Below are 24,049 nucleotides of genomic sequence, written 5' to 3'. Positions count from 1 at the left end.
TTTTTAATAATGAGTTAATAATAGACGAGAAAATTATGAGAAAAATAGGTGAAAAATTTGACTGATTATGTATGTTTTTGGTGATGATTGATTGTGTTGTATTAATCATCTTGATTATTGACTTTTGATGTGACTGGGTCGAGTGATAAATCAAGTATTTTAGTAAACATATTCAGTGGATTATTAACAATTTAATTGAATTAATTTATCATATTATTCTGATGTGTTTGTGATTGTGTTAAAATTATGTCAGGTGTTAAATTTTAAGGGTTGTTTTTATGTAAAGTATATGTGTCTAAATGGAATTTTAGTTTTCTGACAAATGTTTATTATGAAATCTCGTAAAACCGCATGGAGAATTTCGAAACTTTTGGTACTCAGTTGAATGTGTGTGTCTTAGTTTTAGCTTTGCAATATGATGTGATATATAATTTTAAACTTTTTGAAATAGATTAAGTACCTTGATGTTTAATAAAATTAGTTTAAAACTTGAATTACCTTTTGTAAGCTGATAAGATTTTGGTTACAATATTTTTTATTTATATTTTTATTTTACGTTTTAATTAAAGATTGAGAAATTAATTTGATAGAAATTTTCATTAGCAGTTATCAAAGTTTGAATAATTCTTTAGAAAATTATATATTTTAAATAAAAAAAAAATTTATTTATCAATTTATTAATAAATATCTCGAAATTAATTGATAAAAATTTCCATCAGCAATTATCAAAGTTTAAATGAATTTAATTGACATTTAATTAAAAAAAAAATCATCACAAGTTCTTTAGAAAATTATATTTCATTGAAATTAAATAAAAAAAAAAAATTATTTATTCATTCTCAATGCGGTAGAAATTATTCTTCAATCTTCATGAAAATAGTTTATAAATTAATTGAATAAAATCTCGTTAACGACACGTTATTATCCTCTTAACATATTTGATTTTTTTTTCAGGAGCTTTACAAGTTTAATCGATAACGACTAAATATCTCATGAATCTTTTTATCAACACAGCTTTCAACACCAACACTTGTGCAAGCTCATAATACAAATTATTTTTTATCATTTAAATAAATAAATTATTTTTTTGTTAAATTATTTAATCTTTATCATCGACAAGTTTTTATTTATTTTTTAAAAAATAATTTTAATGAAATATAAAATAGAATACTAATTGGGTTATTATCTTTGACCTCTCAATTTATATTTTGTCCATTTTCATTGTTGATTAATGAAGCTCATGGGAATTAAATATTTTATCTCAAATATTTTTTTTCATATCTTTTTATTCCACTGGGGATTACATAAGTCTTTTTTTTTTTTTTAATAGGTCATAAAGGTTTTTCTCAAGTATATCTAGTATTGTTTTTTTTTTTTTTCATCTAGTATATTTATTTTATTGAGAGCACGTAGAATGTCCGCAGTAGCTAGGCCAAAGCAAGTCAGCACTTGGAAATTTAAACATCGTCATTCGCATTTCATTTTGTCGAGTGAAAAAAGGAAAAAAATGAAATAAAAAAAATTGTTTAAATCTCCATAGGGGAATATGACCACATGGAAGTTGAGGATTTTAAAATAGTTGACTTTACCAAGTCCCTTTGAGGATAACTGGTATTTTTTTTTTGTATATTTTTTCTTTATTTCATATCATCCCATCACATTTATCATCGAGTAAGTACCTATGTCTATTTTTTTATTAGCTTTCTCCTTATAAAAACCAGATGTACGTGATCATATTAGCATTACATATGCACCAAACACATAGACATATCCATTTCAAATAAATAAAAAATATATAAAATAGAAACAGTATACATATATTATATCAGGATCCAATTTATTCGATCAACCTAGTGCTTTAAGGTATACATTGTAAATATATTTTCAAGCAAACGTTGAAACTTGGCATTGAGCCAGTAAATATTATGCAAATTTATTTCATACGGTTTATTGCTTGTTGTGAAACTTTTTTCCTTGTTTTTATTTATATAATTTTTAGTCTTTTATTATTATTTTTTCTTGTATCTATCTTGAATGTTATTTTATAGTTGTTAAATTCAGTATATCAAATATATTTTTCAAGGATTAATTATTAGTCAAAAAAAGAAAAATATTTTGGACACAAATTTCCCAATGAAATCATTAATAAATGAAATATCCTGCTACATAATTTGCCGAGAAACAAAAACATCATGTAGCTTGTATTTTGTATGAAAAAATATTTAAAACAAAAGCTAATATAATTATAAAAATAATCTAAACACAGTAATAAATAGAAAAAATCTATTATTAAATTTAAAGTAAATTTTTTTTAGAGTTTTATTATTTACAAAATGGAAAAAAATGAATACATAAATAATAATCGGTCAGTAGAAAATATCAAACAAGGTTGTGGTTAAGAAAGTCAGGGCGTCGTTTTACGGCGCCTGTCGTCTTGGGATCAAATCCTATAGTTGTATTCATAAGTTTGGTTTTATTATTGAAATTCGAATCAATCCGTTGATTGTCATTGTTTTCCCACATAACAAGCTGACATTATGTGTGAATACAGTTGTAAAAAATATAGATTAGGCCTTTGAAGCAAATACCTCCTTGCAAAGAACGAGTAAGGATAGCCTCTTTCCTGGTTCTATGCTCGGAAATATTTGTCCTAGACGCCAAAATATCCTTTTGCGATTGCTAATTTAATAATTTTAATAACTTAATTTTTTATTTAAACATTGAAAATAAACAAACAGTAAAAAAAATACAAAATAAAAAATTTATCCAAACATTAACAATATATAGATAAATAATAATCGGTCAGTAGAAAATATCAAGCAAGCTTGTGGTTAAGAGAGTCAGAGCGTCGTTTTACGACGCCCGTTATCTTGGGTTCAAATCCATGTAATGGTTCCGGCAAATATGCAATTTCAGCGTATCATAAAAACCGAAAAAATTCTTCATTCTATGTCAAATCAAACCACTCGTCAGCTAAATTAGCAAAATCATACTATGTACATATTGCGTGTGGAACAAATATCTCCTTGCAAAGAACGAGTAATGATAGCCTCTTTCCTGGTTCTATGCTCGGAAATATTTGTCCTAGACGCCAAAATATTTTTTTGCAATTCCTAATTTTCATAATTTCAATCACTTAATTTTTTATTTCAACATTATTAACAATTTTGTTGTCAATCCTCAAATAATATTTTAAAAAATAAAACAAACACATAGAATCATATGATTATATATAATGACACAATGACTGTCATCAAATGTCACGAAAATTATGATAAATAAATAAATATTCCATTTAATAATTTATTTATTTTTTTTTGCAAATATACTTTTATCATATATCTTGGATAAATTCTAAATTAATTTATTCAAAAATTAATTAATTAGCCATCGTTTTGTAATGACTAAATGTTGATATTTTTTTTCTTAAATATTTATCTCTCAAATACTGTATTAAATGTTTATTTATTTTATTAATATTTATTCAATTTATAATTATATATTATTAACGAGATAATTATTTTAAATTTTGTATAAATTCTTTATTTTCTACTTGTTGGAGACTATTTCATAGGCCGATATTTTTGTTTGGTATAAATTTAACAGAGAAAATTTTCGTTCAAAATATTTAGTCTTGTAATCGATAAATTCTATATCGAAAGTTAAAATGTAAATGATATAATTCTCGAAAGTTTAGAGAGTTTTGGATCATGCTATTACAGCAACATCAGCTAAAGTGGTCCAAAGGGACATCTTGAATGGCATCTGTTAGTGGCACTCAAACAAGGAAGTCAAGCTTCTCTTTTTACATTTTTTTAAAATAAATTTATCTCGAAGATAGTAACCATGGAATTGAATTTCAATATTTCAATAGATCAATGCCTATATCTTTGGTGATTCGCATGCAGAATAACTTCATACTGAAGGAAATTGACCAAGCAGTCTGCATCCCTTTTTTTTAGCTCAATGAACAAACTTCCAGATGACTGATCACGATCAATCTTAAGGATCATTCGTCTCACTTTAATGCACGTTATTTATTATTTTAAAAAAATATTAAAATTCTTGTCATATGTTGCACGTTTTGAAAATACGAGGTGAATCACTTGTGATCATTTATTTAGCTTTTTTTTTTATTTATTATTTTTATTCAAAGATATTTCAAAATATAAAAAATAACAATAACCAAAGATTCTTTTTCTCGAGAGTATATTTTCTCAACAATATACTTAATAATCTTGAAGGTTCTGAAACTTTGGATAAGCAAGATTTATGCATATCCTTTTTATTTTTATTTATTTTTCAATTCTTTTTTTCGTTGCTAGTTTATTACTTTCTACTTTGAAGCTGTATTTTTTTTTTTTTTTACGGAAGCCACCAGGATACTCTTCTCTTTCTCACCCAGTATATAAATAATTTTTTTTTTCTTTTTAGGAAATATATATAAAAAAGTAAACTCACCGTCCGTTCTTCGGTCTCAACGATGAGATGATTATTTTTCAGTGTGAGAGTGATAATGTTGCCGTTGGCATTTTTGCTGTTGGGATTATTACCAGGTGATGTGTACTCGACATTGGCCGATGCTAGATCAACATTATTCATCACTTCAGTTTCACAAATATACCTTGGGCCATCCAATCCATTTACCAACTAAAATCATCAACAAAAAAAAATCAAAACAATACGTTATTTAACATTGCAAAATTATCATTCAATTTTTCCAATTTTATTAAACACAGACTTATGTAAAAAAATATTTTATTTATTTCATATATTGTTGCAAATTTTACAAACAAATTCAACATATTTTTTCATATAAATTTAATTTATTTTTCTAATTTTTTTACTACGACAAAATCATTGACGATTTGTAGCTTCAGTTTTCAAAATATTAGCTTTAAATAAATATAATTGTATCAATAATAAATAAAAATTTAAATAAATAGTTCAACATGTAATTGACATAATTAAAGACATAATTCATTAACCCAATAATTTTTTTATTTTTATTTAATACATAAATCTGCATATTTTTTAATCAAAGAAAATGTATTTTTTCTTTTTTTCATGGACTATTTATTATGCTTATAGTTTTTATTTTGCTCCCTTGTTAAATATCTGCATAATGTAAATAAACATGTGTTAAATAACCTGATGCTCTTGTTTCCGTTGTCTTGATCGTTATTGTCATTACGTATAACACAGTGAAGGTGAGTATTCTAGCGGAAGTTGACATCGACGAAAGACGCATTCAAGCGTTTTCCTCGACCTCTTCATCCACTTTATTCCACCCCTTAAACCGACCCTATTTTCATTGTTGACAAACAGTCAACATTGTGTGTACAGTAAAATCAAGTCATGCATTCTGTGGTTATACAACATTTTTTTTTTCCTTTTTTACCTTGTATTTCCTCATTAAAAAAATAGCCAGTTAAATAAATACACATTTTTGTGAAAATTCATTTTTAAATAAAAAAAAAATTCTTTGAATTTTTATTTTTTTTTGGCACAATGTGCAATAATTATATATATAAATTTTTTTCTATATATTATTTTTATTATATACTCTGTATATTTTTATATAAGTTTACAAGACGATGAGTTTACAATTTTTTTTTTTTTTTTCTTTTTCTTTTTCAGTCGAGGTTATTGAACTCGACAGGATTTTTTAGCTTAGATTTTGTGCTTGTTGTCGTCGGCACGCATTATTAATCGTTCAAGAAAAAAAGTGGCCAACAAATTCGCATCCCGGTCAAACAGGATTTTTTTAAAACACACATACACACACATTGTTCATTTATTTTTACAATTTAAAATTATTTTATTTTTTATATTTTAAATTTTCTTTCTATAAAAAAAAAAAATATTACTATTTTAATATTTAAATGATAATGAAGAATTGTTAGTGTAAATTAAAAAAATATATTGATAAATTTTTATACACCTAAAAGTTTGGAAAATAAATTTTTTTAACTTTAGGAATTTTTAATTTTATTTTTATGAAGTATTGATTAATAAAAAAAAAAAAAAAAAATTGTAATAGCAAAAGAAGATGAGCTTTTTAATATGATATAAAAATATATATAAAATTTTGTTAAAAAATATTATATTAAAAATACTCTTCATTATTATTGATGGATAAAATGAAAAAGTTTTTAACAAAAAAAAAAAAAAAATGATTTTGATAAATTTTTGTAAATACATGTTAAAAACGATACAACATAAAATATATTGCTCGTTAGAGGCTTTAGAAAATAAAGTACATGTACAGTAAACTATAAAATGATTTTATATATACATCGAGTAAAGTTCACGTGGATCATGGTGAGCACGTTCCACTCTAATTACCGTTTGCACGCCCTCGGCCAAGTTGCCAAGAGGCAAAAGAGAGTCAGACAGAGACCAGAAGAGAAGCTAACTCTCTCTCTATCATCTATACTGCAGATATACATCCCCCTTTATATTTGTCTCTCTCTCTTTTTGAATAATACTCTCACCTCATCCCATTGAATTAATGGCAATTACTTGTTTCATTTCGTGTAAAGCCTCCAGTAGCATCACCAGGTGTTGGTACTCCTATTTTCCTTTTTCACTCTTTATTAAAAATATTGATAATGAAATGAAATAAAAAAATATATCAAAAACAGCCTCTTTGAATGTTTTTGACATTTATTGAAATTAACTCTGTTAATGAATTTATCTATTTATATATTTCACTTTAATTACTTTAAAAAAAATAAATAGAAATTACAGCTTTAATCTGAGGGTCTTTGAAAAATTTTATACTACACTTTGTACTAGAAAAATTAATATTTATATTTTCATAAAAAATCTCCAAAATAAATGATTAATTAATTTTAAATAATTTTTTTTCAATTCGAGTACATAGACAAGTGTAAAATCTCTATGTATCGCATTTGAATAAAATTAAATTCAAGTGAAATAAATTTGCCTCTCTTTGATAAAATAAAAAAAATGTAAAAAAATAAAATTCCATTGAAAATGAAATGATTTAGGTTGCGAGTAATATTATTACGACATAGATATTATACAAGTGTTAGACAAGTGTTAGAATATAATTTGTCTAGACGATGAAGAGACGATGAAGTAATTTATATTATAGATGCGAGGTCAAGGTTAAAAAATAAAATATAAATAATAAAAAAAATTATACCTGGAATAATAATAGCGGAACTACCTACTGAACAACTTTAAGCAGGCATGTCACGAATTTACAAATAGATTAGAATGGCATAGACACATGCCCACTTGTTTTATATATTTATAAGATATAGCTATATATATACGCATATGAAACAAGTTTAAAAGAAGGTTTTGATTTTTTTTTTTTTTCATATATTAAAGTGTCTGAGACTAACGGTTAAATGTTTCCTCACTTTATTTATTATATTCTTTTTCATTTATTTTTTATTAAATTTACACATGTGTGAGTTTGTATTCGCGTATAGGACATTAAACACTAGCTCAATGTTCCTTTGAACTTTCTAACAATGACGAGCATTACGTTAATGACCCGAATTGTTCTCGTATATTATTTATTTTACTTTTTATGTCTTTTTTATTGGAATAATAATCCATCTTTAATGTATGGTTGTTAAAAATAATTTTGATTTCCTTGTTAGTAATATAATATTGCCAATTTTTTTAGTCAATTTTATTAAATTATTTTTGGAAAATTTTAAAGCTGTAATTGATACACAAAATAATTAGATGATGATAATTCGTTAATTGTTTTATTTTTAAACGAGGTGTAGAAATTAGAATTGTCCGTTTTAAAAATTGACAACATTGTGAGCAAGTGAGATCAATATTCTAGAGGTAAATTCATTTTAAAATTATAACACGTCAACATCCACTTGTACGTTTGCATGTCGCACGTGTTCAATACCTGCTCACGAATATTTTAATTAATAAATTATTAATTAATTAATCTACTAATAATTAAACTATCTTCTTTTATTATTTTTCAAAAAAAAATTACCCCTGAAAACGACAGTCAGGTATTTCTTTTATGACGATGACAATATTTCATAAAATAAATTACGTAAATTAAGCTGAACATTTTCTTTTGAAATAGATTAAGGTTATAGAATTTGCAATATATTATATATTGTATATTTTGACCTATATAGGAAGATGGTGAGACATGGCCTCAAGTGCCAAAGGCTACTGACCCTGACCCAAGGGGCGTTGATCTTGCCTTTAGGGGGCCTACTGTCTTTCTTCCTGTCTCAAATGTGAAAAAAAAAATCTTTTTGTCCACCTATAAAAATCTATCTACCGAATAATTATTACAAAAGTTAAATTTATCTAAAAAAAAAAAGCTCATAATAATTATGCATCGAAATAACTAAATTATTTAATCAAAATGTTTGGTGATTATTCAATTTGATAAAATTAATTATTGTCGTAATTGACAGTGGATGGTTTATTGAAAATTTCAATATTAAATTAGTTTAATATATTTTTGGCAATTGTCAAATAATTATAATAATATGTTTGATGATTAATGAGAAAACTTGATGTATTATTTTCGAGAATATTATGTGAAAATTAATATATGCATTGTCAATGAGCTATGAATAGATTGAGTGGCTTGTAATTTGTTGGTAAAGTTTTAAAAGTCAATGAATGACATATAAAACTATTTGGCTGAATGATAAAAAAAATTTTAAAAAATAACAGAGAGAAAGGGGTAAATTGAGTGAAAGATTAAGTGAACCAAGTGAGATTTGCTTTTCATGCAGTTCTGTCAGTTGAAATTCTAGTTTTGTGGCTGATTTGAAAAGCACACTTGTACTAATTCTACAGTAAGCTGTCATTGCACTTTCAACTTGAATATCCGACTCTTGTTATGTCAAGTAAAAAAAAATTTAAACACAAAATATAAAGTAAATAAAAAGTTTTTCTTGGTGACAGACTGGCTGACAATACACATTGCAACTAAGTCAAAACAACATCACTCGATTTTAGAATAATTCACATACTATAAATGACAATGAAATGTCTGAATAAACTAAAATTAATAATATCAATTGTTGAATTTATTTATAACAATACACATAGTGTTATAAAAATTACAAAAATTCTATCAACATAAAAAAAAAAATATTCCCTAGAAAGTAGAAAATAAATTAACCACAGGATTTATCCAAGATTAATAATAATTATTTTGCTAATAATATATAATGCAAAATTATATGAACAAATAAAATAAATAAGCTTTTAATACAATATTTAAAAGGTAAATATTAAAAAAAGTAAATGTAAAATAATATCAACATTTAGTCATTACAATACGATGACTAATTAATAAATTTTTAAATAAACTATTTTATTATTTATCTAAGATATGAGATAAAAGTAAATTTAAAAGATAAAAAAATTATTAAATTGAATATTCATTTATTCATCATAATTTTTTTGACATTTGATGACAGTTATTATAATTAAATGTGTCACTATGTTCGTTTTATTTTTTAGACTACTCATTAGAACAATACTTGACAACAAAACGTTAATATTGAAATAAAATTTCAATTATTGAAAATATTTGATTAGACATTGCAAAAGGATATTCCGGCACCTGGGACAAATATTTCCATGCATAGAACCAGGATAGAGGCTATCTTCTTCACTCGTTCTTTGTCAGGAGATATTTGTTCCACACGCCTGATCCATGATTTGAAGCATGTTTCAGATCTAAAAGCAGCTCATAACGCCGCAACTGTCGAGTCCGGCTATTTATATCGTTTGTTAAAAGGATTTGAACCCAAGATTACAGGCACCGTACAATGGTGCCTTGACTCTCATAACCACAAGCCTGCTTGATATTTTCTACTGACTGATTATTATTGATCTATGTATATATTCCATTTTGTGAATAATAAAACGGTAAAAAAAATTAATTGAATTTAATGTTCTTGGATTATTTTTTATAGCTATTAGCTTTTATTTAAAATATTTGTTCATACAAAATACAAGCTACACGATGTCTTTTTTTTCGGCAAATTATCTACCAGGATATTTTATTTTAGAATGATTCGACTAGAAATTTTATATTCAAGAATATTTTGACCATGATATTTACTCATGATAGCATCGCGAATACTAATATATAATTATAATTCAAAAAAAAATATAATAATAATGATTATAGAAAGTAACTGATTTATCAAGACACTATTGTCCTAATAAAAAAAAAAATAATAAATTAATATTTTTAATCGCTTAGAGTCTATAAAAAGAACAGTCTAGCAAAGTTGAAATAAAAAAAAAACCAATTTTATTCCACTTTGTGTACGCCTTAATATTTTTTTTTATATAGCCATACTAAAAACTTAATATGTGCTTGTGTAATATACAAACATTGATTTTATTATAATAAATATACGAGGCATAAACAAGCCCCATGCAAAAGAAGATACGATCCCACGTATAGACGAGTTTTGACTTGATTCACGATGTCCTATATTCAATCGTTGAGCCTTTCACCTTTCTGCCGAATCCAATCCCAGCAAATAAAATATAAAAAATAAAAAAAAACGATCGCAACACTTGATATTGTGTACATCATTTTATTCTCGCCTAAGGCAAACAAATTTTTGCTTTTTTATTCTTTTTTTTCCTGACAAATATCTCGAGACATTTTCAATACCCACAAATACAAATGCAGAGAAACAAGCTTCACCTAAATACGTATCGTAATTAAATTTCGATTATGATATAGTGAATCTATTTAAAAAATAAAAACGTTCAAACAAAAAATATAAATTAAAAATAAAAAAAAAGCATGTCTATAAGGAAATACGTGAAGAAGAGAATGAGGACTCTTGATAATTGATATTTTTATTTTTTATATATTATTTTTAAAAAGGAGAATATTTTTTTCTGTAATGTTCTTGTGAAGCTCTTACAAATTGGAAAAAATACGGATGAATGGCCAAACACTTGAGGCCATCGACCGATGAAATCTCACAAATTGATAAGCCAATGGTAACAACTATATGTGTATTATTATTTATACAATAGTTATTGAGAAGGCTAAAAATGAGATGATTATTGTGAGTAGAAAATGTGATGATATGAGTGTGTGTAAACTCCGACGATCAAGTGACAAAGGTCATTGTTTATGCCGCATCTAATTCAGCCTTGAAACTCTAATGCAATGCACTCTCTGATGGTCATAGACCTCTCGATCATTGACTCACTCATAAGCCAGTAAATAAATATATTTTTAAAATGAAAAAAAATAATAAAACATCTAACAAACGTTCAATGAACCCTTAAATATTTTTTTACAATTTTTTTTTTATTCTTTTAAGAATTCATGAGAATTAATGACTTGAAAATAATATCACAGATTTTTTTTTTTAGCCAAACTTTTCATCAATGTGATCAAAGAAAAAATTTATTTAAAAAAAAAATAAAAATTCGTCTGAAAAATGCACTTTCATAAATGAGAAAGTCAAAGTTGACATTCACTTAGTCCTATTGCAATTAATAAATATGAAATTAATTAAAAAATATATTATAAAATATTTAAAATACATAAAAGTATTTTTTAAAAATTTAATAGTTTATAATTATTTTATAAATTAGATGAAAATTTTTAAATGTAAAAAAGTTTTTTTGGCATTTAAATTGTAAATTTGCTTGTGATTATGTATTTTTAATTTTTTTTTTTTTTTTTATCACGAGGTCATATATAAAAATAGCAAAAAATAATGATGAAAAAAAAGGAGAGAGAGAAATTGTGTTGAAAAAAAAATAAACTGGTTTGAGAAATATAATAAGCATTAGATTATTTAAGTTGCGAAATATCGACAGATGGATCGAGGTCTTTCAAGAATGTTTACGTAATAGCACATGTTTATTGGCAAATTTTTATTTCTACCCCTTCTTTTCATATTTATCTATCAAAATTTAATCATACTTTGTGTGTATTTATTACTCATACATTTGTAATTTTATCAACGCAATTATTATTTGCTTTAAAACTTGTTATTTATAAAATTAAAAAATATAATTGACACATTAAATTGTCTGTGTAACTTCCTGACAATAAAAAAATTATTTGGGTGTGTCTAGTTGATTTTATACCTACATTGTAAACCCAAAAAATTATTAGAACTAAAAAAAAAAATAAGCCTCAATATTTTATTATTGTTCTTTTTTATTCTATATACCTCTTGGGATTTTTTTTTTTTTTTTTTTCATTTTTATCTCAAGCATCGTTATATTATTCAAACTTACAAGACTCTTGCAAAACTAAATAAAAAAAAAACTATTTTTTTTTTCAACTCTCATATTTAATCAACTACTATTTTTATCAATTTTTTAAATTTTATATATTTATTCAAGTGTACAGTCAAAGTACAATTATTTAAAAAAAAAAAAAATTAAAATACATTCTATTACATAACAAAAAAAAAAAAAATTTATACGAGTTTTAAAAATACATAACTAAATAAATAAAAGTCGAGATATTATTTAATAAAATTTAAATAATAGTAATTTATAAATAATGATTAAATATTTTTATTACAATTATTTATTATTACTTTATTTATTTAAAAAAAAACAAAAAAACAATTCAATTTACTCGACAGAATTTGAAATAAATAATTTCATACAAAAATTCAAATTAATAATGAAAAAAAAAAATTTATAGAATAATTTTATTACTATTATTATGCTACAATTTAATTGTTTGAAAAATAATAATAATATAAATTTCTTTGTACTAGTTCAAGGCTAGATTATGACGGAAGTCTGGCACCATGAGACTGTGTGTTTGGAATAACATTAGTATATGTATAGCCATAACAATGAGTCAAATAAAAAAATAAAATAAATAAAAAATGTTGACGTATATAAAATATAATAATTTATGAGCTATATATATTTATTTAAATTTAGAGGACCTTTTATAATGCCTAGCAATTTATTGAATAGTCATCGCTAGACGTGTCTGGCTGGTAACATAGGTTAGTGACTTGTTCTTCAAGGACAACTCAAACCATTAGCAATTATTATTTTATTTTTAATTTTTTTTTTTTTTTTTTCTTATTCGTTTCAACATTTTTTTAATTTTAATCTCTCAACTCGTTTCTTATTATGTAATCTGTAATTTATTAGCATTATTATTGTTTAAAAATATTATCCAACGATTTTAAAAATTCAATTTTTACAATTTGCAAATATTTTTTTTTGTAGATTTAAAAATATGGAAAAATGTTTTTAGATTTGGGGGATTTATTAGTGCATTGTAAGGTAAAAAATTTCATGTTAAAGTTTTGGATTTTATTTTTTTTTTTGGGTGCATAAAGGTATAATTGAAAATTAACAAAAAAAAAAAATTTAATTGTCTGTTTTTTTTTTAAGATTATTAAAAGTTTAGAGCTTGTAAATATTAATTTTAAATTTTGGAAAGATAATATAGAGATGGAGAGATAAATAATAAGAACACTCAGTAATTTTTTTATAAAAAAAAAATTATATTAAACCTTGCAATTCTAAAATTGAAGGAATTTAAATTCGAAAAAAAAATCATAAAATATGTAAAGTATTCTCTATTTATTTCTAATTTATTGTCTAAACAATGTAAAAAAATAATAATAATAAGAAAAACATTGTGGCAAGAAGAAAAAAATACTTATCTTAAAAACTGACATTTTTTTTTTTTTTGCCACTTTTAATATAAATATAAATTTGATGATAAAATGATTTGACATAAAATATTATGTGCAACACTTTTATTGATGATTATATACAAAAAAAAAAAAAAAATATGTTATCAATATTTAATGTTGAGTAAACTTGAAGTGCGAAAAAAAAAAGGTTCAAATGATCATAGTGAAAATGGTTTTGAAGATAGGAGAAAATAGAAAATAGATGTCCATTAGGTTATCATGTTGGACAGCTTGACCTAGTTTGGTAGATGCTGCTGATGACATCATTATTCAAGATGCCTGATAGTTTATATACCTGATCGTATCAAATGCAAAAGACAATATATTTTTTTTTTTCTAGCTAGTTTATTACAACTTGTATAATATTGTAAATTATTCGTCTCAACGACCTTCGTGATGAAGATTATTTATACCGTTAGAGGTGGCAGACGGTCAAACATAGGTGAATGGTATTTTTTTTATTTTAAAAATCCTTCTTTATATTTTTTTTTTGTAGATGTTAGTATATTTAAATTATAATAGTTGGCTAGACACACAGACTAGATAACCTTCGCTTTTTAATTTCTAATACCGTCACGGTTTTTGTAGACAGACAGAAATTTTTTTTTTCTCTTTTTCATCCTCAAAACGACGACAAATTGCCGGAAGGATTATTTTTTTTTTTTAATTTCAGTTTCTATTGCGTAATACGACCGTGAACTGTCTGGTGTCTAATGCGAATATTCAAGGTAACAATTATTATTTTTATTTTTTAATTAAAAAGATGAAAAAAAAATATTGTCACTTGAAAAATTGAATATTGAAGCTGTTAATTAAAATTAGTTGTTGAAAAAAAAATTCTATAGTTTCTCTAGAAAATTAATTTAAATGGTAAAAATAATAAATAATTGTTTTTTTTTTTTTTATTTGCATTCAATAAACCAATATTAAACAATTTATTCAATTTGTTTTTATTCTCTGATAAAAAAAAAAATGAAAAATATTATTTTATTTTTGAATTTAAAACAATAGAAAATTTCCATGAGAATCCAATATCAAGGAAACAATAGTATCACCACAGTTAAAACGTGTATATGAATTGCATGAACCTGAGTGGATTGAAAAAATAAAAAATATAAAAAAATAAAAGTATTATTTCAACGATGAATCAAATTACGTTCAGCATATTTTTTTTTTTTTCCTTATATTGATTTTATTTTTTAAATGAAAAAAAATATTAATCAATTCGCTGGATATTACTTGAGCCATTAAATGCAGCTAGAAAAATTAAGCTAAGTTTTAAAAAAAAAATAAATAACAAATTTAAAATTTAAAAAACAAATTTAAAATTTAAAAAACAAATTCAAAATTTAAAAAACAAATTGGAATTTAAAAACAAACGTATTTCGTTACAAAAAATATATATTTTTTTTTAGATAAAAAAATATTTTAGAAATAAAATAGCCAACTAATAAAGATGTCAGTTTGTTAAAATATAATATTTTGCATTCCATCACGTAAATATAAAATAGCCACAACAGTTATCGAGATTAAAAATAAATAAATTCAAAAAAAAATAAAATAAAAATCAATAATTCATTCTTGAATATGCCATTTTAATTTGTGCAATCGATCAGAATAAACTTAGTTTTTTTTGACTGGCAAATGGAAAGGAAAAAAAAAATATATTATAAACAAAAAAAATTTTTAAAAAATATAAATGAAACAGACTGTATACCGTTAGTGTACGCCTTCAAAGAAGTGGTACACCAAAAGAGGTGATGCAAGTCTTGGACTAAGCCGAAGCCCATTAACATACGAAAGATTCAGATGCTAAAATAAAAAATAATATATTAAAAATGGCAAACAACATTTTTATGACCTGGAAATTTTTTATTCATACTAAATATTATTTAAATACTTGAATATTTATATTCTATATCTGATAAAATTTTTTTTTTTTTATCTGATCAATTTAAAGCATAAATAATATAAAAAAAATTAGTAAATAATATTTAAAAATTGTTTACAATTTATATTTGAGTTTGAAAAATAATTATTTATATTTTAAATTATTATTATTTATTTTTTAAACAATTTAAAGTTTGTTTATGGCAATGAGTATTTATTAGCATCGTCATTAAATTTTTAATCTAAACATTCTATTGAGTTTACATTATGATGCTATATTATTTAGCCTATTTATTCATAGAACTGAATATAATATTTTTGGCTAATATAAACATATCTTGTTGATACAGCATTTATACAAACAACTATCTAAAATATGCGATTTCATCAATTCAAATTTTTGCTATAATTGACCTTTACTATATAGTATAATATATATATACAAATTGACATTTAATTATAAAAAAAAATATTAATTTTGTTTTTATATTTTGTAATACATTTCAACTAATTTTTATTTATCAATTTAATTATTTTATTTTTAATAAAACTCGTTCTTTGTTTAATTTAATATTTAAATATGTCGAGAGTTAGTAGCTTAAGTATTTGTTGCTTAGTTGAATTTACTTATTGTATTTTGTTTTTCTTTTTTACTGGATTGAAATGAGATGGGCAAACTTAAAGGTTGAAATTTTTAAAGCTTGGATAGTTTGAATATAATTTAGATGAAAAAATAGGTAAATAGATTGATAAATAAATAGGTGTATTTATTTATGTATAAAATTAAATCCGATTATGGATTTAATATTTGACTTGCAACTTGATTTAAGACTTCATAGCATTATAAGAGTGTTGTACATTGTAGAGTATTATATTTCTTTGACGTTTGTTTAATTATATTCTGTTTGTAATTTAAATAATGCGTAGAAAACAAAAAAAATTATTATGAAAATTTACACACTCAAGCTTTACTTAATTAATATAATATGGAAAATGAATTTAAATTAATTATTAATTTATGCTTTTATCATAAAATTACGAATAGAAGCAAAGACAAAATAACCCAGTTAATAAAATAATTTTTAGAAAAATCATTCACCGCAAAATGACTCATAAAAAAATGATTCACAATAAAGATTTTTCGTATTTAAAATATATAAATTTCTAATCCATTTAAAAAATAGAAAATTCAAAAGAAAAAAAAATGAAAAACTTTATATTTTGTTGTTTGAAATTTATTGAAATATATCTAATTATTGTATTAATAATTATTAATAAATAATTATTAATTTGCTAATTTATATGAAATTTATTCAAACTCAAGTCACGTACTCGTGAATCATTCTATCTTGGATGATTTTATCATGATATAATATAAATATAAATTTATCTTGAGCTTTTTTTATCGTGGTTTATTTTATCATTGGTTTTTTCCTGGGTTTTTTTGTTTTGTATTTTTATATCTTATATAACTATCTATCAAATATTATTCATCAACAAATTTTAAATACCTCGAAATCACTTTGAATCATAATTGAGTCATCAATTTAAAAAAATTTATAACTAATAAATTTTTCAACCCTTCACAAATCAATAAATTAAATTAAAAATAACATTAACAATTATTTATTAATATTCCAACGACAATACAAATTAAAAATTACACTAAAATATATTTTTAATTAAAAAAAAAAAAATGTAATATTCATAATTAAAAATTGACATATTCAAATGACATTATTACAATTCCAAATTGCATGTGTGTGTTATGTAATATTTTATAACATTGCTTAATGTTATTTTTAACAAGTGGGTTATTGACCAAAATTAAATAAGACACACGTACACATTGTACGAATTTTATTTGAACGAATTTTTATGAACGTTGAAAGAGAGAGAGATAAAAAATAAAAAGAAAGAAAATTTTACGCGACCCTCATGGTCATCACTGTTTACCCAAAGACCTTACTTGTGAATATACATATATATTTTTTATATATACACATGCATACTGACATAAAGGATATAACATTTTCCTCTTCCGGTTTGGCATTAAACATTAACTCCCAAAGAGCAAACCCGGATTCTCGGTCAAGGTTGTCCAGGCTCTTTTTCCACTTAAATATACACATATATGTGAGGTAACATGTCCTCGGTTATTTTTTTTTATTTTTTTTTTTTTTTCATTTTGCATTCTGAATTTAACTTTATTTTTGTTTTATTATTTTTTTTTTTTTTTATATACGCAATTTAACAGAGGAAATATACATATCTGCTTTAACTTTTTAGCCTTGTTTTTTTGGTATTTTTATAAAGCTCTGTATGCATAGAAAAAGCTCGTTAATTTTAAATGATTTTCTTTTGGTATTTTTATTGCTTGTGTATTTGGCCGTTATTTGTTTATTATTTTTTTCTTTCTTGTAAATTTCCCGTTACAAATATAGGATTATGGATTCGATGGAGTTAATTTTTTTATTTTATATAGTTAGGTTGAATCTGGTACTTTTAACAACAGCAATCTTGACTTTCTTGGCTTGTTAAAAAAAATAAATCATTGAAACTTGAGAGAGAGAGAGAGAGTTGAGCTGGGAATTCTTTGCACTTTGAGCTCAACTTCACTGAACCTTAAAGTTGTGTGATCGTTTGTATTTAACACTTTTTATTTCTTGTAAAGAAGGTAGTTTTGTTACAGGCTGAAGAACACAAAATTAAGAGAATGAATAAAGAAAGACGGAATAAAAAAAAAAACAGCATAAATTTTGGTTTTGGCCAAAATGCTTGAAATGAGTTCGCCGAACTTCCTTTTACTTGAGTCTACAATTTTCAACAGGAAAGATTGATGAAGATATCCAAACTTGCTAAAGCGATATTTATCCGTGTACTCTCTTTTTCGCTCTCTCTCTCTTTTTCTCTTAGAAACGAGTATAAAAATTTAAAAAATTAACGAAAAAAAAAAGCAGAATGAATTTAAAAAACAAATTAAAATATATAAAAAAACGAAACAAAAAAGTTATAAAAACAAATTTACATTTGATATTTTGTCAAACAAAAATTTGCAATTAATTTTAATTGAAAATATATTTATATAATTTGAAAAATTAACGAATGAATAATTATCGTAATTAAAATTGAACTGGAAAAACCATATTAAAATAATATAATTTTAAATTTAATGATATACCATTTATATTTCAATTTATCATTTATTCGGAATAAATATATCAACTTTTGTTGTTAAATTTAAAACAAGCAATTTAATCAAAAATTACACTCGAGCCAATTTCAATATCGAATTAATGTTATTATCCAAATTTGATTTATTCAAAATATTAATAAAATTTATTGCTAAATATTCTCGAAAAAAAATTACCCATCAAAAAATATTCCAATAAAAAAATCTGGTAGAAAATATCCCCTAGCAAGTAGAAAATAAATTAATCACAGAATTTATCCGAGATTTAAAATAAGTATATACTATGTTCGTTTCATTTTTTAGATTCCTATTTGGAGGGGAGGGGGGAATAGTTGACAACAAAACTGTTATTAATATTAAAGTAAAAGATTAAATTATTGAATTAGAAATCGCAAAAGGATATTCCAGCGCCTAGGACAAATATTTCCGAGCATAGAACCAGGAAAGAGGCTATCCTTACTCGTTCTTTGTAAGGAGATATTTGTTCCACACACTGGTCCTTTGTTGTTCTAAAAGCATTTAATTCACCAGAACTGTTTTAAAGTCCACGTCACAGCAGATGACAACATAGGATTCGAACCTGAGACTACAGGCACCTTAAAACGATGCCTTGACTTTTTTAACCACAAGCATGCTCGATATATTTACTGATCTATTATTATTTATCTATCCATTTTTTCTATTTATTTTTAAATAATAAAACTATAAAAAAAGTTTACTATATATTTAATACTAGACTTTGTTTATTTTTTACGGCGTTTGGATGATTTTTATAATTATATTAGCTTTTATTTTAAATTTTTTTTTCATACAATTACACAAACACAAGCTACATGACGTTTTTTTTATTGTTTGGCAAATTATTCACCAGATTGATTCGACTGGGAAATTTTTATTTCAGTCAATAGCTTTACGATACAAGTACCAATTTCATTCCCAATTTATAAACGCTAGTAAGTTGACTCAGTAAATAGATTCTCACATATACATAACATAATACAGACATGTGTGTTTATACGCTTATCTTTTCATCCGCATAAATAGCGATAATATATATTTTGCACAGTTTCCTGCTCATAGCGACTACTACCAGAATTCACATGTACATCATATATATATTTCAAACTCATTTATTAATAAATACACAAGTACAAATTTTTTTTTTTTTCTAATCTACAAGATAACATGGCCTAGATTTTAACATCTTTCAATTACACATTAGTTATATACACTCATATCACTGTTTCGTATTTTAATTCATACTTGAAATAAATAAAATATCATTCAGAAAAATTTTAAAATTAAACAAATTCCATATAAAATTCCATTTAAAAAATTTCCCTCAGTAATCATATTTATTTCTATATTTTTTTTCATATTGTAAATTCGTTTTTTTTTTAAATTCACTGACTTTTTGTCGATAAATTTTTTTGATGTATTTGCAACTTATTTCATATGATATTTTTTATATCTATTTCTTTGTGATGCGTGTTACTGAATGTTGTTCAAACGACAACACTCGCGTATCTTATTTTGTCGTCTTCTTCAAATGCAAAAAAATAAAAATAAAAATATTAAACTCAGTATAAAAGCATCTCTTTGATATCAATGTATTTTTTTATAAATTCCAATTTTTTTTTTCTTATGAATAAAATTTCATGCAACTATATATTGCATTCCCTAAACATATTGAAAAATAAAAAAATTACAATGAACGTAGCAATTTTGATATAAGTAGTTATAATTTTTTATATTATTTATTCATTTTATTTTTTTTATTCAGCATAAACATGAAAATTTATCTGAAAAAAATGTCCAACTTTTTGTGCAGTTGAACATCTGCCATTAGAGAAATTTGCTCTGAGGCTTGAAATCAACTTGCAACACGCACAAAATGTTATTTTGATTTTTCGTTTATTTCACGGTGTGTATAAGAATTGAAGGTTATTTTTATTTAAATTTAAATTGTGCATTATGTCACAAAATAAAGGGAAAAAAAAATATATTTATGCATTTTATTATTTTTCACCTGAGGTATATAAAATACCCTTGTCTTCCAACTGGTACTACTTATTTCTATTATGAAAATAAAATCATCAACAGCAGGCAAAAGTTACCGTTGACTGAGGTAAAAAAAAATAACAAAATTACAAACTTGCTTTTAATATATATTTAAAATGAAATTGTTTGGAAATAATTTTGCTTGAGAATATTCTACCTACATGAATGCCAAAAAGACAAAAAAAAAAAATAAATATAAATAAAAAATTAAGGTTCTAGTGATGCATGCGTGTGTTGTCTTGTGGGCCGAAAGTGAAATAATAAATAAAAAAAGTTTCATGAAAATATGAAGCAACAGCAGGAAGTATCCGGACAATGCACCCTGGCGGTCGTTGTAACGCGCGAACACAAAAATTACACCGAGACAAAAAAAAAAAGAAAAAAAAAAGGGGAAAGGAAAATAAAAGGAACGTTTCCAAAAGGATGATTTGCGTGGTGTGTACGCTTTGGAGCATTGCAGCAGTCGTTCTTCTTAAAAATAATAATAATATAAATGTTAAAAAAATCACAATTCATATATAACATTATGTGGTTATGTGCATATAATGCCATCAGGTCTATATTATATTTTACAAAAGAAAAATATTTGTCTGTAGACGAGTATTGTTTTATAAAAAATAATAAATTTTCCATTGAATTTATGGAATAATGAAATTACAAAACAATAAATATACAAAAGAAAAAATGTTGTTGGTCTTGATGGTATACGATTCAATATGATCATAATATTCTGAAGATAAATTTCCCAATCAAATCATCAGGAAATAAAGTATCCAGGTGAATGATTTACCGAAGGAAAACGAAAACATCGTGTAGCTTGTGTTTGTATGAAGAATATATTTAAAATAAAAGCGGATAATTATTAAAATAACTTAAACACAAAAACAAATAAACGAATTCTATTATCAAACACACAGTAAAATTTTTTTTATAGTTTTATTATTTACAAAATAGGAAATATATATAGATAGACAATAATCAGTCAGTAGAAAATATCAAGCAAGCTTGTGGTTAAGAGAGTCAAGGGGTAGAGTCGGCAGGCCTGGTAGCATTAGTTCAAATCCAAACTCTTGGTACATGCAGCAAGTAGGTTGTGAACTGACTGTACTCATGTCCTTTCTTTTCTTGTATCTTACAATAAGTGAAGTGTATGTGAAGGATCCGAGGATCAGGCGTGTGGAACAAATATCTCCTGGCAAAGAACGAGCAAGGATCAGCCTCTTTCCTGGTTCTATGCTTGGAAATATTTGTCCCAGACGCTGGGATATCCTTTTGCAATTTCTAATTTAATAATTTTAATAATCTAATTTTTTATTTCAATGTTAATAATAGTTTTGTTGTCAAGTATTCCCCCAAAGAGTAGTCTAAAAAATAAAACAAAAAAGGTAACACATATAATCTTAATGACACGATGACTATCATCAAATGTCAAGAAAATTATGATAAATAAATAAATATTTAATTTATATATTAGTATTCGCGATGCTATCATGTCTAAACATCATGGTCAAAATATTCTTGAATATAAAATTTCTAGTTGAATCATTCTAAAACGAAATATCGTGGTAAATAATTTGCCAAAAAAAAAAAGACATCATGTAGCTTGTGTTTTTCAGAAACATATTTAAAATAAAAGCTAATATAATTATAAAAATAATCCAAACACAGTCAAAAAATGAACAAAATCTAGTATTAAATACATTAAATTTTCTCTATAGTTTTTATTACTTACAAAATGGAAAGTATAAATAGATAAACAATAATCGGTCAGTAGAAAATATCAAGCAAGCTTGTGGTTGAGAGGGTCAGAGCGTCGTTTTACGGTGCCTGTAGTCTAGGGTTCAAGTCAATGTATGTCCGATGACACTCCACCAAGAGATTTTAGAATTTGCAATTATTTTTAAATCCCGGATCAGGCGTGTGAAACAAATATCCCCCTGCAAAGAACGAGCAAGGATAGCCTCTTTCCTGGTTCTATGCTTGGAAATATTTGTCTCAAACGCCTAATTATCCTTTTGCAATTCTTAATACAATTATTTTAATAATTTAATTTTTTGTTTTCAATATTAATAACAGTTTTTGTTGTCAAGTATTCCCTCAAATAATAGTCTAAAAATTAAAACAAACATAGTAAAACAATGAATCATAATGATACAATGGCTGTTATCAAATGTCAAGAAAATTATGATAAATAAATAAATATTCCATTTAATAATATATTAATTTTTGTAAAATTTACTTTTATCATGTATCTAGGATGAATTGTAAATTAATTTATTTAAAAATTAGTTAATTAGTCATCGTATTGTAATAACTAAATGTTGATATTATTTTTCATCTAATTTTTTTAATATTTATCTTTTAAATATTGTATTAAATGTTTATTTATTTTATTTATTTATTCAATTAATTATTATTTATTATCAACAAAATAAGTACTATAAATCTTGGATAAATTTTGTGATTAATTAATTTTTTAATTGCTGTAACGAATATTGTTGTTGGTTATTTTTTTATTGGGAATTTGTTTTCTCCAGGATATTGTTATAAGAGTATTAAGAGATGTAATCAAATTTTTATTTTTTATTTTCTAGTTATTGTGGATTAATTCCTACCAGGTTTTTTCTTCTTTTCAAATATTTTCTTGTCTTCAAGTAATGCATCCAGTCTCATGTATTAGAAGCATAAAATATGTAAAGACCTATTTTATCAACCAAAAAATTTTTGATTCTCATGAATAAATTGAAAAAGATAAAGAGAGAAAAGAGCAAAAGAGTGATGAGAAAAAGAAAAAAGACTACTGCGAAATAACTGACTATTCGAGGAGGTCAATGTTAAATAACTATAATTTATTTTAGTTTGAGCATGTATGTGTATATATATTTTTTGAGCATGCCACGAAGTTGAAGAGTAAAAAGAATATAAGAAGAGTTAAAGGAAGCATAGGTCCGCTGACCAAAGAAATCACTATGGAAGGGGACTAAAAATTAATGTAAAAATAAAACAAAAAAAAACAAAAAAACCGGGGCCTTTGGGTGCAACGAACCCTACTTCGGGTCAACCACCCCAGCAGCATCATTTTTCCTCTCTCCTGTATGCTATACGAGACCACCAAAATTCACGGACAGATGGACTTAAAGGAAGGACGAATCCTCCTCCTCCTCATTCTCCTCCTCTCTCACATTTTTCA

At 24.5% G+C, this 24,049-nt stretch overlaps 1 protein-coding gene across 1 annotated transcript in view; it reads right to left on the bottom strand.

Annotated features, from left to right (window-relative positions):
• LOC122848243 (TNF receptor-associated factor family protein DDB_G0272098-like) overlaps positions 1 to 24,049 on the bottom strand; it is a 78,297-nt gene that overhangs the window by 5,919 nt on the left and 48,329 nt on the right. Inside the window, exon 5 of the mRNA XM_044146180.1 lies at positions 4,462 to 4,650. Within this exon, the coding sequence (XP_044002115.1) occupies positions 4,462 to 4,650 (189 nt within the window). The remainder of the gene's footprint in view (positions 1 to 4,461; positions 4,651 to 24,049) is intronic.

This window comes from Aphidius gifuensis, linkage group LG2 (assembly GCF_014905175.1).
Source record: "Aphidius gifuensis isolate YNYX2018 linkage group LG2, ASM1490517v1, whole genome shotgun sequence".
Taxonomy (NCBI): domain Eukaryota; kingdom Metazoa; phylum Arthropoda; class Insecta; order Hymenoptera; family Braconidae; genus Aphidius; species Aphidius gifuensis.
Note: the sequence above shows the minus strand (reverse complement) of the source record. Positions and strands in the feature narration are given on the sequence as shown.